This window comes from Mya arenaria, chromosome 13 (assembly GCF_026914265.1).
Source record: "Mya arenaria isolate MELC-2E11 chromosome 13, ASM2691426v1".
Taxonomy (NCBI): Eukaryota; Metazoa; Mollusca; class Bivalvia; order Myida; family Myidae; genus Mya; species Mya arenaria.
The window spans coordinates 62766256-62781634 of NC_069134.1; the positions used below are offsets into that span (position 1 = coordinate 62766256).

The following is a 15379-nucleotide window of genomic DNA, read 5'->3' on the forward strand; positions in this document are numbered from 1 at the left end:
CCCAAGACCATGTCCATACCCTGAAGGACAATGTTTTCTTGTTGAATACTACATATATTCGTATAGGGAATAGGCTGTGTCTGTGCTGTAACTAGGTCATGCACAGGGGCAGGGCTTTTTCTGCCCATTGTGGGAAAAAGACCCTAGACAATTTTGGGGGGGGGGGGGAATGCCGAAATTGGGAAATTTTACAGTAAAAAGAACAAGTTGTCTAGTCTCCTGCAAATGAGGAAATTATTTAATAATAAGGTTTTTTTTTCCTTTTAAAAGACCCAAAATAGCTGAAATATCAATCCTTGTAAATATCTGTTGCAATAAATTATGACTGATAAAATTTCATACCGATCTCTGAATGTGATGAAAATCGAATGATTTTTTAAATCAATTAACCCCAAAACTTTACATCACATAATTTAATAGGATGTTGTAATGAGCCAGTAAAGGTAAAAAGACTTCCGGAGAAAGAAGGAAAAAAAAGCAGATTGGGAAAAATATCATAAATTTTACTTTGGTAATGGGTTCGATAGTCAGACCCGTTGGTACTATAGAAAAAGTCCTTAGGGGGATTTGAAATTACCTGACACAGATTTTTTGGCATATACCGAAAGCGAGTCTTGTGCATGACCCACATTCCTAACTCAAAGGTCAAGATAATTTAACTTAATGAGTAATAATTACAGAATGTAAGGTGGTTGTGTCTGGGCTGTAATTTGTCGTGCAAGGGAGGATTTAAAAAAAATATGGCACAGATGTTCAACCCATTAAGGCAACATGACAGGTACAAAACACATGTCCTTATCTCTTATCATCCTCACTTGAAGTCTGCAATCATGGGGTCCTGCATATATGTTAAAACTTAGATTAGCTCATCCTGAATACAGCCATATTTGATTGATCTGTCTGGCACATTGGGGCATTCATCACTTACAGCAACAGCTCTTGTTATATAGTGTAAAAATTGAAGTTTCGGATTTAAAAAAAAAAAGAGAGATATTTTCATAATAGTAGATAATATCTGAAATGTTTGTATTAAGCCAACAAAACAAAAATTTGACTTTAGGAGTGAGCTTGTATTCAGTTGGCCAGATCATAAGTTGCTTTTGTCAAATTGACAGAGTTGAGGTTATTGCCCCTCTTTTCAAAGAAATAGTTAACCATTCCTGTGTCCAGGAAGCATTGGAAGCAACTAGCATGTGGCTCCTGTGGCAGCTCTAGTTTGTTCAAAAGTCTTCAGGTTTCAAATTTCTAAATTGACAACACAATTATTATTCAAGTTAACTTCATGGAGAATAAATGATTTGACACTACATTGAGCATGTGTGTGTTTTTGTTGCAATACGCGATATCTGTATTGTGCCCCTTCAGGAAAAACACGTTGAGGAAGTGGTAAAAGCCAACGAGCAGCTCTCACGAAGCAAATTCTCCGAAGAGAAGGTTCTTGAAAAACTACAGAAGGCTCTCAAAAACCGGGAAAACTTCCTATCAGATCAGAAGAAAAAGTTCCAAGAACACGTAAGAAATTTGGTTTGATCACATTCATTTTATTGGTGTTGTAATGTTAGTCAACGTCAGCGCCATTTGATGATGGAAGGTAAGGTTTCTATGCAGTTATCCAGTGGGGATGTTTATTTATTGATGTTTGTCAAGGATTCTTGTGTTATTGATGTAAGAGTTTGCCAAATGCTTATCAGACGGTCGAGATGGAGTAACCTTTTTTTAATGTCTAGCTCTTGTGAATTTTATAAACATCTAGGGAACAGTCAACACTCAAGTTGACGCACGTGTATGATGTTATCCAAATAAATAACATGAGACATTATAAAATACTGAAAAATAATCATATTTAAAAAAAATGTAAGTAGACTGCTTTCCGCTGATCAATTGATATCGGGGGGGGGGAAAAAATGGTTTCTGAATTGGAAGCAGCATTGATTTTGGTTGCAGGATTCTTACCAGATTTTGAAGAAAAAAAATAAACAATTGATAAAACTCTTTAATACAAACCTTTCAGGAGAAGAAGATTGAGGAAGTTCGCAAAAACAAGACTGCCCTGCAGTCCAGCGGTGACTCCACACCCGACCAGTAACGAGTCACATAGGCTCGCCACTCAGACTTGTACATAATGTGAATTCTCAATCTAGGAGATGATGGCGAAAAGGGTTGAAGTGAAATTAATAGTGGAAGCACTTGGAATGTAACTGTTCCTCACGATTCTACTTGTAAACTGGGACCAAACAGACTGAGATCAATTGGAATCAATATTGTAGACCATCACAAGTGTTTAGTTCAATACTAATGTAACTACGAAAAAAAAAATTGTAGTTAAGATGGTATTGTATTAACCTCTTGGCCTTTGTTATATTCTTACTGACTTACATCAAAAAGTGCTACTCCGTTATTGTGCTGTTTCATTTATTGTAATTTGAACAACTAAGGTATTTGATGTATGAATAAAAAAATGTTTAATCGTGCCATGGCTGTAACGTTAAATTTTAATGCCTTGTTTCCCCATTTGATTTTGGTTTTCCCTAAATAGATAGAGCTCACTGATTTCTAATATGTAAAATTAAAATATCGAAAATACATTACAGATAAAGTTGAGGCAGTTTGTATTTTATTTCTTTATTTAAAAAAAAATCAGAATTGAAATGTTCAAAGGCCAAAACATAATGTTTGTAATACTTATTTCGATATAATATTTTACATATTCTTAATCTACACATTAAAGCTGCACTCTCACATTTTGACCAGTTTTTAAAAAAAAAAAAATTGTTGAGGAATGTGCCAATTTTTGCGTAAATATCTGAAAACCAGTGATATAAGACTGCTAGCAAAAGATCAGATCGCAGTTTTTCCTATTTCTGTTCAGGCTGTTAGAGCTCAAAGCATTACTAACGCTCTAAGAAAGATGAATAAAACATTAATTTTTAACATAATTATGAAAGCCTGCGATCTTTTTTTTGTCAGCAGTATTATTTCACTGTATACCATGCGTTTTCGCAAAAAATGACACGTTCCAAGTCAAAAATTAAAAAAAAATTGAAATGTTCAATCTGTGATAGTGCAGCTTTAAGTGCTTTAAAATGATACCAAAAGAAGGCTACCAGACATCACAATTTCACAACATTGTTCATCTCATGTTTTATTGTATGAAAAAGAGCAAAAGGCTTAAATAATAGTTCTGACAAGTATGTTAAACAAAGATAATCATTATGTTTTGTCATAGTAATTATATTGATATCTTTTGAATCTCATGTTGTTTTGTTGCATAGGAATGTGACCGCTTTGTGTGGTATTTTTCATTGACACTGGTTTTGGTTGTATTTCACATATGTTTAAAGGAGTTTTAAATAGTTTGATGCACTGGAAACTAGCTCTACCAAGCAGATGTATATTATCTTGGCCTAACCTTCTTTCAAACTTTACAAGATTTTTTTGATTTTTTTATTGAGCTGAATTTTTGGAAAATTAAATTTGAAATGTTTTCTTCTAAATTTAAGCCTGAACAATGTAAATACACTAGTATAGATTTTGATAAAAAGTAGATTGGATTGGTTTACAATATTCTTGTATGCCCAGCAGATGATTGGACAAATCAGTTCTAAGGCCTAAAAAACAGTCTGTGTTTCAATTAACCTAACTAATGTTTACCTCTGAATAATAATTCTTTGTTTTGACTTACTAGAATTTCATATAATGCATGAATGTTTTGGTAGTATTTTCGCAACCTTGACCAAAGATTATTTTCGCAAATCTTTGGATGCATAAGGTATGTCTGTTGGATCATTTCACGTTAAAGATTTTCGGATACAATTTGTTTTTATGAATTATCGGGATCAACAGACCCATTTATGTTGTAACACGACTCTTTTTTAGGCTTTATTCTGTACATTTGACAATCATATCACCAAGGTGTCCCGGGTTCTTTTCCAAGCCCGGGCAAATGTGAGTTTTGCTGGTGGTCACCAAGCCTGACAGTTTTTCTGGGTACTCCTTTTTTTTTCCACAACACAAAACAATACTCGGGTGCAAGAGAGTGACTTAGGATAAATTAATATAACTTTCTTCACGATGGTTATAAATGTAAATCAAGTTTAAACTTATCATATCAAGAAAATATCTGTTAGTCTGTTACCTTAAAAAAGAATAAATATTTAGGTGGGATAGTTACCAAAGCAAAATGACTTGTTATGTATTCTAATATTGTAAGATTTTTTGCTTTAAACATGCCTTTGTTAACCTGTTATTGATGTAGCTATGTGTCATGTACCACGGAATATAGGAATTTTGGTTGACAATTATTTCAACGTTGATGTTTCACAACTAAATATATTGGAACAGAAATGCATAGCAAAATAATCAGCAATGTGAATCAATGCAGTTTTTGTTGTCACTTGTGAAATCCACGTGTTTCTTGTGAAAGTATTTACGATTTTTTCTAGTCTCTAAATATGCGCCATATTGATAATTCATCTTCACGTTTTTCATGGTAACTTTATTGTTGCAACAATGTCATTACTTTTCCCCCCATCACATTTTTTTGTAGAAAAATGAAAACTAAAATCATTCATTTCACTTGCTTTACAAAAACATTCAAAACAACTCACATTTATGTTACAATACAAAAATTGTCAGTTGCCACTAAATTATTTCCAACATGTGTATCGTTGCATCATTTTTTCATCTTTAAAATGTTTTTTATTTGTTCATTTTTAACTACAAGTATCCATTCCATTCATCCGTGTTGTGAATTTACTGCCTCAAATAAGTTTAAGTGCTGTGGTTATGCATGCAATATCCAGTTTAGCCTTATATATGATGTAACTTTTTGTAGAAACTTCATCTGCTGCTATTAAACTTGTTCATAAAACAATTTAGTCGGGTTTTTTCTAGCCGGAGTGTTTTTAAAAAAAAAAAGTTAAGATTCTTTCAGAGCGTATGGTTGTGTAAAAACTTAAACCTAGAACATAACTCGAACCTAGGCCAATATTCACTATCTGAAATTAAAGCTGCACTCTCACAGATTTACCATTTTTACAACTTTTTTACTTTTTGTCTTGGAAAGAGCAATTTTTTTCGTAAACATCTTCAAACCAATGATATAAGATTGCTGACACAAAATCAGAACATAGTTTTTCATATTTCCTTTCGAAAATTAATGTTTTATGGCTTAAACCGTTTCTAACGGTTTAAGAACAATGCACAAAGCATCAATTTTTTAACTGAAATATAAAAATCTGCGATCCAATCTTTTGTCAGCAGTCTTTTATAAATGATTTCCATGGATTATCGCAAAAATTGGCTCGTTTCAAGACAAAAAAAAAATATATAAAAAGTTCAATCTGTGAGAGTGCAGCTTTAAGACTCGGGGATAAGAAAACTGAATTCTTAAATGTTTTAAAATATCTAAAATATGACTTATTTTGACAAAATATGTGTGCCTGATGGTAGGACAGCTCATTTGTGATAGATGCAGCTTTTGAATAGATTTGCTCCTATATTATGATTTTCACAACATAATTAAAATTTTGCATTCTGAGCCCGAGTCTCGACACGCCTATTCAGGACGTTATTGAATACGGGCCTAGTTTTAGGTATTTGATATGGGCCCAGTTCTAGATACTCACATGAAACTTCGTACAGTGTTTACCCATTATTACTTGATTAGAGACGAGGGGGTTTCGCCAGGTTTTATTTAAAAAGGACCTGGTGCTGCAGAAAAGGGACAGGGTGCTACAAATAAAAAGGGCACTTTGTATCAGGCTGTCTTTCTGACATGCTGCGCCCATTTTACTATGCGCCGCTGTGCCCTGTTGTTTGACAGCATTTTTTAACTAGATTTAAAATTCATTGGACATATTGTCAAGTAAGTTTTAAGAAATAAGTAAAAGAAATAATGTACATACTTGAGACACGAAAGAAAAAATAGCAGTTACGGTATTCATAACAAACTACATGTATTGAAAGTAGTTACAATACATACACAATATGAATTGAATATAGACCCTTACAAGTGCCGCATTAAAGAGACTGGACACCCGATGATTCAATTGCAATAGTAAAAGAAAATGGTCAAAAGCTTACATAAAATTGATCCTCGTATATTTATCCAAGGCATATTTATCCAATGCATTGAATATTGCTGACCTTCCACCATGCCTATATAAATCCTGGCTCGAGCACTGGTCCAAGTGGTCTTTTGCATTGACCATCAAGTTTCCTTGATTAAGTACAGATAAAGAAGTCTTAGTCTGAAATTGGACAACATGACCCATAACTGGTTACCCTAATAGATGCACTACTACAGCCAAGAATGCACAACACTGATATTGAACAACCTGGTCCCAAAAGGGAAATGGGCGAATCTCCACTGTATTTGCTGACAATATATCTTGAATGCTCTTAAGCTATCAAGTATTAGTAGGGGTACCCAACGCTAGAAAAGGCTCCGAAAGGAGTTTTGGGTCGTCAATCAGATATTCTTTTGTGACACACTCCACAGGTTTGTAAAAATAGTTGATGGAAATAAATCTGATTTTGAAAGACAAGATCACTGTCCAACAATCTGTTTGCAATAATAACCTAAACCATACTGTGAAGAAGAATAAGTGTGAAAATTATAGCTATCTGAACAACTTGTACAATATTTTTGGAAAATAACCTTCAAAAGAGGTAAGGAAAGTTGAGTATCATTTACTTAAAGATGCACTCGTACTCCTGTAAACTATGGTTCTTCTGAAGGATACGGAGTTTAATTTGAGAGAAATGAGCATAAAAAACGGTATTTCTACCTTATGAGACTGGAAATTAATAGACCACAGTAAATCTTTTAGCACTCACCAATCATTTAATATTTTTGCGCTTTCTGATATTAAATACACGGTTACAATCTTGTTATCAGTAATTAATATATTCCATAAATGCATTATTTAGGGAGAAGTTTAAGGTTAATCAGTTAAAAATGATGTTTGTGAAGGTATTGATTTCGAATAATATCGAAATAATGTCACTTTAATAAGGGGACTTTTGACTATCTCCCCCACTCAGCAGTAGGACCATGTAGATAAGCTCTGTTATCAATCAAGCTATAAGATCCAACATTTCAGAATGAAATATGCATTTTGCATGCCAAAAGTCAATATTTTGAAGAGAAAAGCATTGATTAAAATAAAATGAAAGGAGTTAAAATGGAAATGTTCGTGAATCCTCTGGACTGGGCACACAAAAGCTTGCATGATGAGGTGCATTGTTACGGTAGAGCTTTTTATGCCCCTGAAGGTGGGCATATTAAAATCGCACCGTCCGTCCGTCCGGCTCTGTAACTTTCCCTTGTATGGAAAGATTTTAAAATAACTTGCCACATGTGTTCCACATACCAAGAAGACGTGTGGCGTGCAAGATTCGTGTCCCTACCTCAAAGGTCAAGGTCACACTTAGTGTTTATTCACAATGGAGTGCTGCATATAAGGACATAGAGTATAGGTTGTCGTGTCCGGGCTGTAACTTTCTCTTGTATGGACAGATTTTAAAATAACTTGCCACATGTATTCCACGTACCAAGACGACGTGTCGCGTGCAAGACCCATGTCCCTACCTCAAAGTTCAAGGTCACACTTAGTGTTTATTCACAATGGAGTGCTGCATATAAGGACATAGAGTATAGGTTGTCGTGTCCGGGCTGTAACTTTCCCTTGTATGGACAGATTTTAAAATAACTTGCCAAATGTATTCCACATACCAAGACGACATGTCGCGTACAAAACCCGTGTCCCTACCTCAAAGGTCAAGGTCACACATAGTGTTTATTCACAATGGAGTGCTGCATATAAGGACATAGAGTACAGGTTGTCGTGTCCGGGCTGTAACTTTCTCTTGTATGGACAGATTTTAAGATAACTTAATTGGTACATGTGTTTCACATACCAAGACGACGTGTCGCGTGCAAGACCCATGTCCCTACCTCAAAGGTCAAGGTCACACTTAGTGTTTATTCACAATGGAGTGCTGCATATAAGGACATAGAGTATAGGTTGTCGTGTCCGGGCTGTAACTTTCCCTTGTATGGACAGATTTTAAAACAACTTGCCAAATGTATTCCACATACGAAGACAACGTGTCGCGTGCAAAGCCCGTGTCCCTACCTCAAAGGTCAAGGTCACACTTAGTGTTTATTCACAATGGAGTGCTGCATATAAGGACATAGAGTATAGGTTGTCGTGTCCGGGCTGTAACTTTCTCTTGTATGGACAGATTTTAAAATAACTTGCCACATGTGTTCCACATACCAATACCAAGACGACATGTTGCAAGCAAGACCCGTGTCCCTACCTCAAAGGTCAAGGTCACACTTAGTGTTTATTTACAATGGAGTGCTGCATATAAGGACATAGAGTATAGGTTGTCGTGTCCGGGCTGTAACTTTCCCTTGTATGGACAGATTTTAAAATAACTTGCCACATGTGTTCCACATACCAAGACGACGTGTCGCCTGCAAGACCCGTGTCCCTACCTCAAAGGTCAAGGTCACACTTAGTGTTTATTCACAATGGAGTGCTGCATATAAGGACATAGAGTATAGGTTGTCGTGTCCGGGCTGTAACTTTCTCTTGTATGGACAGATTTTAAAATAAATTGCCACATGTGTTCCACATACCAAGACGACGTGTCGTGTGCAAGACCCGTGTCCCTGCCTCAAAGGTCAAGGTCACACATAGTGTTTATTCACAATGGAGTGCTGCATATAAGGACATAGAGTATAGTTTGTTGTGCCCGGGCTGTAACTTTCCCTTGTATGGACAGATTTTAAAATAACTTGCCACATGTGTTCCACATACCAAGACGACGTGTCGCGTGCAAGACCCGTGTCCCTGCCTCAAAGGTCACGGTCACACTTAGTGTTTATTCACAATGGAGTGCTGCATATAAGGACATAGAGTATAGGTTGTCGTGTCCGGGCTGTATTTTTCCCTTGTATGGACAGATTTTAAAATCACTTGCTACATGTGTTCCACATACGAAGACGACGTGTCGTGTGCAAGACCCATGTCCCTACCTCTAAGGGGAAAGATACACTAAGTGTTTATTCACAAGGGAATTCTGAATATAAGGACATAACAGTGTGGGTTGTCAAGTATGGGTGGTATTTTTTATGTTCAGAGGCAATTTAAAATAACTTATTATGTATTTGACACGTAAAGGCAAGATCAACTTTTCATGTACTGACCTTGTTCGTAGGTCAATGTCACATTCGGGGGCGTTCGTCACATACTGTGACAGCTCTTGTTACCTAATGTGGGTGAAGCATCACAGAGTTTTCACCAGACATGTTGCTCTTAAAGCAAACTACTAAATAAAACCATCAAATAAAAAGCAGCCTTTTGTGACGCCCAAGATCATAGTAAACACATCCGGATTATATTGGCCGGCGGTGTAGTTTGTCTCCAATCAATAACTTCTGAACGACTTGTTGTAAAGTCTTCGAGCATTGTATGCATATTGGTAACGGTCAGTAAATATAACGCATTTATTTCAAGGTCAGTATATTTAGGTTATGATGATCTTTACTAATAAAAAATATAGTAATACACCCCAAAAAACGAAGTGAGAGGGTATATTGGACTAATTGGAGTCACCCTGTTGTTGATTGGTTGGTAAGTCTTTTGCAATTTTTCTTGTCCGCGGCATAACTTGAAAACTAATGTATGGAATTCAATTAAACTTCGTACGATGATAGAACATAATAATAGGAAATGCAGTGTACAAGAACAATAAATCTATTTCAGCTAAAAACAGAGTGATTGCTCTTTGTTTTCTTGTCCTGGGCATTACTTGAAAACTACTGGATGGAATTTATTAAACTTCATGCATTGGTAGAGCACAATGAAAGGAAGTGCAGTGTACATGAACCATAACTCTATTTCAGCTAATTAGTTATTGGCCTTTGTTTCTTTGTTCTGGGTAAACTTGAAAACTACTGAATTGAAATGAATTACCGTAAACTTCATGCTATATGCAACTAGCATAATGATAGGAACTTAATGAAGTTCAGTGTGCCAGAATCATTATTCTATTTCAGCTAAGTCTAAATCAAAGAGTAACTACCGTTTATTTATTTCTCTTGTCCACATAACTTGAAAACTGAAGGATGGAATTAAATTAAACTTCATACAATGGTAAATCACAATGAGACAAAGTACAACAGTATACACGAACCATAACTCTATTGCAGCTATAACTACAGATTTTTTTTTTACCTTTATTACTTTTTCTTGCCAGCTCTGAACTTCTTAATTACTCAGTGGACCTTTTAATTTAATAACACACTTTGGTAAAGCATGATAAGTTGAAATGCAGTGGGTAATAACCTGGAGTTATGGCCTCTTTTCAAAGAAACGCATTGCATTCCTGTGTCCTGGCAGCATTCAGGGGTAATCAACACTGATGTGATAGCTCTAGTTTAAAATGTTATTTCATGGAAATGTCTCAAAGTCACCTGATAGAGAAGTGGCTCAAAGAAATGTCAACATTTATGTACAAAACAAGGGATATGGAAGGGATGACTCCCCTTGTAAATATTTAAAATGACAAAGCATGAAAATACTAAGTTCTAATAGCGTTTTCTTGCAAACTTCTCCATCATTACTGCCTTTTGGGTAATGCAACGCAGGCAGTTGACACCAACAAAGCCAGTTGACACCAACAAAGCCGTAAAAAGCCACACTTCATAGCCTATGTACAATAGCAATTTTGAAAATTCTGTGTTTGTCTGCAGATGGGAGATGAATCTGTCTACAAAAGTAACATGAACCATGCCTGGAGGAAGGGCGCTCCAATCTCTGACGTCCGAGGCGGAAACTGTTCTTGTACTACTCACGGAGTTCAATATGGGTGTTGGTGTATCAAGTATCATGGTAATGTGGTAATGAGTGACATTGTAGAAAGATTGGAGAAAGATTGTTTATCACTTTGTAATAATGTGTTTATCTCTATCTTGCGACTTAAAACTGCTCTCTCACAGATTGAACGTTTTGACAACTTTATTTCTTTTTTGTCTTTGAACGAGCCAGTTTTTGCGAAAATCCATGGAAACCAGTGATATAAGACTGCTGACAAAAAACTAGATCAAAAATTCATATGCTATGCATTTTTCTTAAACTGTTAGTAACCCATAAAACATTAATTTTCGTACGGAAATATGCGAATCAGTCTTTTGTATGTAAACTAACTGTTTTCATGCGATAAATTTGCATCCTTAGGCTAAGCCAGGGTCTAAAATTATGGGTCCACCTCAATCAGTTGAACATTGGGGGAAAGAACTCCTGTACATTTGCTTTATCAAAACTTAGTGGAAAATAGCCTTCAGTAGATGCCACAACTTCCGGTGCAGTGTTGACATTTTGGTTTTAACTGAATTTTGATGTTTGAGAAGTAAAATCTGTATAACTTTATATATATATTAATTTATGAATATATTAAGTATCCATGAATTGCAAAGTATTTGTTAGAGTTATTTTTTCGCGTTTTAAATTACATTTATATTTTGATCGCGAAATTGAATGACTTTAATCCGAAATTGTATCCGAAATATTTGTCAGTCTTTAAGATATCATTTATACTGAACAGTTGGTGTTAAATAATAGTTGGAATGGTTGTTTATTTAAAGTATTTATGCATGGTTACATTCAAATAGCTGTCTTTGACTATTGGTAGTTATTAACTTGACCAGAAATTTGTTTCTTGAAATTACATCATCTCCTCTCACACTTAGTCCAAATAATTGTACGTTTACAGATTTTTTTTTACAATTTTTGATATGGCAAATTCTACACGTACAATTTTTTTGTACCAAAAGTGGGTAGATGTTCCGATCAGGATTCAGTTAAAGCATATTGTTTCTATAAAATATCATAAAAAAACAAGGAATATTACCAGATAATGTTATTTTATAATAAATTATATAAAATAATATGTATAAAATTAAATATACAACAAATTATTACAAGTTTGATGTGTTTTTCTTCATTTCATTCTGTCAAAACATAACAATATATACATGAAGGGCACCTGCAAGGCTGCAGTTCAAAGTTTTAGAACAATCGGAACACTCGGCCATGGCCGAAATGTTATGATTGTTTTTATGAGGTCTATCTCAAAGCTTGCCAGAGATGGTTGAATTGATATGCTTTGCATAGTTGTTGTCTGTGTCAGTCAAGTTTTGTTTTGTTGGAAAGGTAAATCCTGAGTTTTATGGCATTTATTTCTTGTTTTGTGCAAGATATCCTTGCACTTACATGAAAAAAATATGAATATAAACCTTTATTATCTATTTCAAACATAAGATACTTTTTTTAAATACAATCTATTTATTAAAAAAAACAACAATTTTTTTGCACAACTCCGTTTAGACTTTAGGGATTAATTAGATGAATCCCGTATAATACATCTATTTTAATTATTTTAGACTACTTTCAGACTATGGTTGTTACAACAGATTCCAATGTTGATGACATTGAAGACATCATATCAGGCTCACATGATGCAGATATTAGGACAGGAAATAAGAAACACATTGTACCAAAGGCTCGTAGGTATAAAGGAAAAGCAAAAGATGCAGATATCACCTCTGACAGCATAATTCCTGGTAAGACCTCATAGTACATCACAGTTTTTTTTAAATAGTGATTGATAATTGTACGGCAATATTTCATTTCTCGTTACAAGAAAAATATTGGTATACTGGTGTTTTTATCTTCTGCAACTGTGACATTTATATTTATATTCCTTTCAGTTAATTCCTTAAGAAAGCATGTAGTTTTCCTCCAATGTTCAAGTAAACTCACAAAATTTTGTGCTCCATTTTGTACTTGGGCTGGGCCCCTTCTCAAAAACAGCGAAGAAAAAACATATATTATAAAAACATAATAGAGTTGTCCTTTAACGAACATCTATGGCAAGTAACATCATTTTGTAGACATATTTTCCCCTTTCACTTAGAAAACTTTTTTACTGAATGTAATAGACGAAGCTTTGAGATTAAGGATCTTTATATTTGTTGAACATTTCAGCACTCTAGCCATAAAAGTCCTTCTTAAACAAGAACAAATCTTGAATAAAACATCTTCTAAAAAAATATTTGAATAGTATGCTTACAATGAAAACAAATCTATTGTACTTTGTTGTTCATTATTCTACCTTTTTAGCTTAATTTAAAAAATATTTGATTAACATTGAAATAGAGCATTTGGACCTTAATATTGCCTACTATTCCCAGGTACACAGAAGGTATTTGTGAAGACGTGGGGCTGTTCACATAACAACTCCGACTCTGAATACATGGCAGGTCAGCTCGCCGCATATGGTTATCAGATAGTTGGTATGTATTTCAGTGATTCATTTTGCTCTGTGTCTTTTCTCAATGATTTTCTTAAGGACACATTATTCTTCAACATGTGTATGTGTATTAATAAGATAAAAGATACATGCAGAAAACTATGCCTGGACTATATTTGTTATGTGTCGAACGCATGGTCCTGAAATGTGCGGGTGCAATGAACACATTCAAAGATTTGTGAAAAATCACTAGCTTCTGGTTTATTCACTTACAAATATTTAATTTACCTAGTTGTATGATTCCGGGATTTAATGTTAAAAAACAGTGTATTATAGGCTTGTCTGCTGTTATTTTAAGAAAGAAAGTCGAGCTATTGTGAAAGTTTTGGAAGTCATATATCGGCTTGCAAACATTTACCACTGGCCAGGCCATTACTGATAAAAAAAAAATATTCAAATGAAACTTGGTACACATCTTGCGAAAGGCTAAATGCACATGTATAACTAATCCCATAACATAAAGCATTATAAAAAAACCTTACCTACCCTACCTGTTTTTGGACAAGATGTAACCCTAACCACACAGATCTATTTTCTGGCTTTCAGAAATTTCAGAAAATACCCATTGAATGTGGAGAGAACGTGTTGTTTTCAGAAATGAAGGGAAACTAAATCCATCTTAAAATCTGCACCTGATATATAATTTGTAAATTAAAACATCTTCTTTTATTTATATCACTTCAGATGACAAACAGGAGGCTGACCTGTGGCTTCTGAACAGCTGTACAGTAAAGAGCCCCGCCGAGGACCATTTCCGTAATGAGATCAAGTTGGCACGTCAGTTGGAGAAGTACATCGTGGTGGCCGGATGTGTGCCACAGGGACAGCCTAAGGCAGACTATATGCAGGTGACTGATGGGGGGAAAAGTGAATATAAAAAGAAAGAATTCTATATAATATGGTCTCGAAAGCAGACATTTATTTAAGCTCTACCAACATAACCCAGATTTATTTAGATAAATTTGGTATAGCATTAAACAGGAATGGAAAAGGTCACTGGGATCAAGGTGGACTTTAAAACTGAAGGAAGGAATTAAAATCAGAATGCGACAGATATGTGGTCTAGTGGATACCCATTTAACTTACAATCCATGGGTTGCAGGTTTGATTCCCTGCCAGACCACTAAAAAAATACTAATCATCTCCCAGGAGGGACATTAAATGGGGGTCCTGTGTGTCAGTGCTATACACTGGTACATGTTAAAGAACCAGGGTAGCTCTAAACAGGGTTACATTCTGTCTGTGCACTATGCTCCAGAAACCTAAAATGACTAACAACCTTATCGGAGCACTTGCCGAAAAGGCAAGGCCTGAATTCGAGTATAAATTAACTAAAACATCACTGAATCAGTGTTGTTTTTTTGTGGTATAGACAGAGAAAACCTCTCAGCTGAAAATTGGGAGAAATTCTGCGGTTTAAGGAGACTTCTTCTTCAATGTCTTCTGTTTGCTTTGTACCTGGGGTTATTGTTTACTATGTGTAATAGTGCATGGATTAAAACATCACCATGCATTTTTTCCAGGGCCTGAGTGTGGTTGGCGTACAGCAGATAGATCGGGTACTTGAGGTAGTCGAGGAGACTCTCAAAGGTTTGTACACGTAAACAAATTAATGTCATTAAACTGTGGACAAAGCCATTTGTTAAATGTCAACAACAACACTGTCCAGGTAATTTAAAGAGACTCCGAAAGGTTTGTACACATCATTACAGGGTCATTAAAATGTAAACTAATACATTAATTAAAAGTCGTCCAGGTTATGGAAGTGACTCTGGGAGGTTATATACACCATTGGTCATAAAGCTGTGGACAAAGCTTTTCAGTATGTCATCAATAGTTCGGTAATAAACAAAAAGAAGGGGCTTTTTTAACACTGTACTGTTGTTATTGCTAGGTGTGACAAGAAATAGGCATCATTTATTGAAATATTCCTGATCATATACTCATTACACATTTTCAAAAAGAAAGCTACTTCTTGCATACCAGGCAT

General features: G+C 35.1%; 2 protein-coding genes across 10 annotated transcripts in view; both read left to right on the forward strand.

Moving 5' to 3' along the window:
- The window catches only part of LOC128213501 (stathmin-3-like), a 42321-nt gene extending 37448 nt beyond the window's left edge, over nucleotides 1-4873 (forward strand). For all 7 annotated transcript variants that reach the window (XM_052919256.1, XM_052919260.1, XM_052919258.1 and 4 more), the window contains 2 exons: nucleotides 1366-1512; nucleotides 2012-4873. In XM_052919256.1, the coding sequence (XP_052775216.1) occupies nucleotides 1366-1512; nucleotides 2012-2086 (222 nt within the window). In that variant the 3' untranslated portion in view covers nucleotides 2087-4873. The remainder of the gene's footprint in view (nucleotides 1-1365; nucleotides 1513-2011) is intronic.
- A 6473-nt stretch (nucleotides 4874-11346) lies between these two features.
- The window catches only part of LOC128213766 (threonylcarbamoyladenosine tRNA methylthiotransferase-like), a 102492-nt gene continuing 98459 nt past the window's right edge, over nucleotides 11347-15379 (forward strand). The window contains exons 1-5 of one of the 3 annotated variants that reach the window (XM_052919814.1): nucleotides 11347-11427; nucleotides 12472-12640; nucleotides 13271-13372; nucleotides 14074-14237; nucleotides 14913-14979. In XM_052919814.1, coding sequence (XP_052775774.1) covers nucleotides 12475-12640; nucleotides 13271-13372; nucleotides 14074-14237; nucleotides 14913-14979 — 499 coding nt within the window. In that variant the 5' untranslated portion in view covers nucleotides 11347-11427; nucleotides 12472-12474. Of the gene's footprint in view, nucleotides 11437-12471; nucleotides 12641-13270; nucleotides 13373-14073; nucleotides 14238-14912; nucleotides 14980-15379 lie in introns of all 3 variants that reach the window. The other 2 variants (XM_052919813.1, XM_052919815.1) reach the window with 2 other exon arrangements.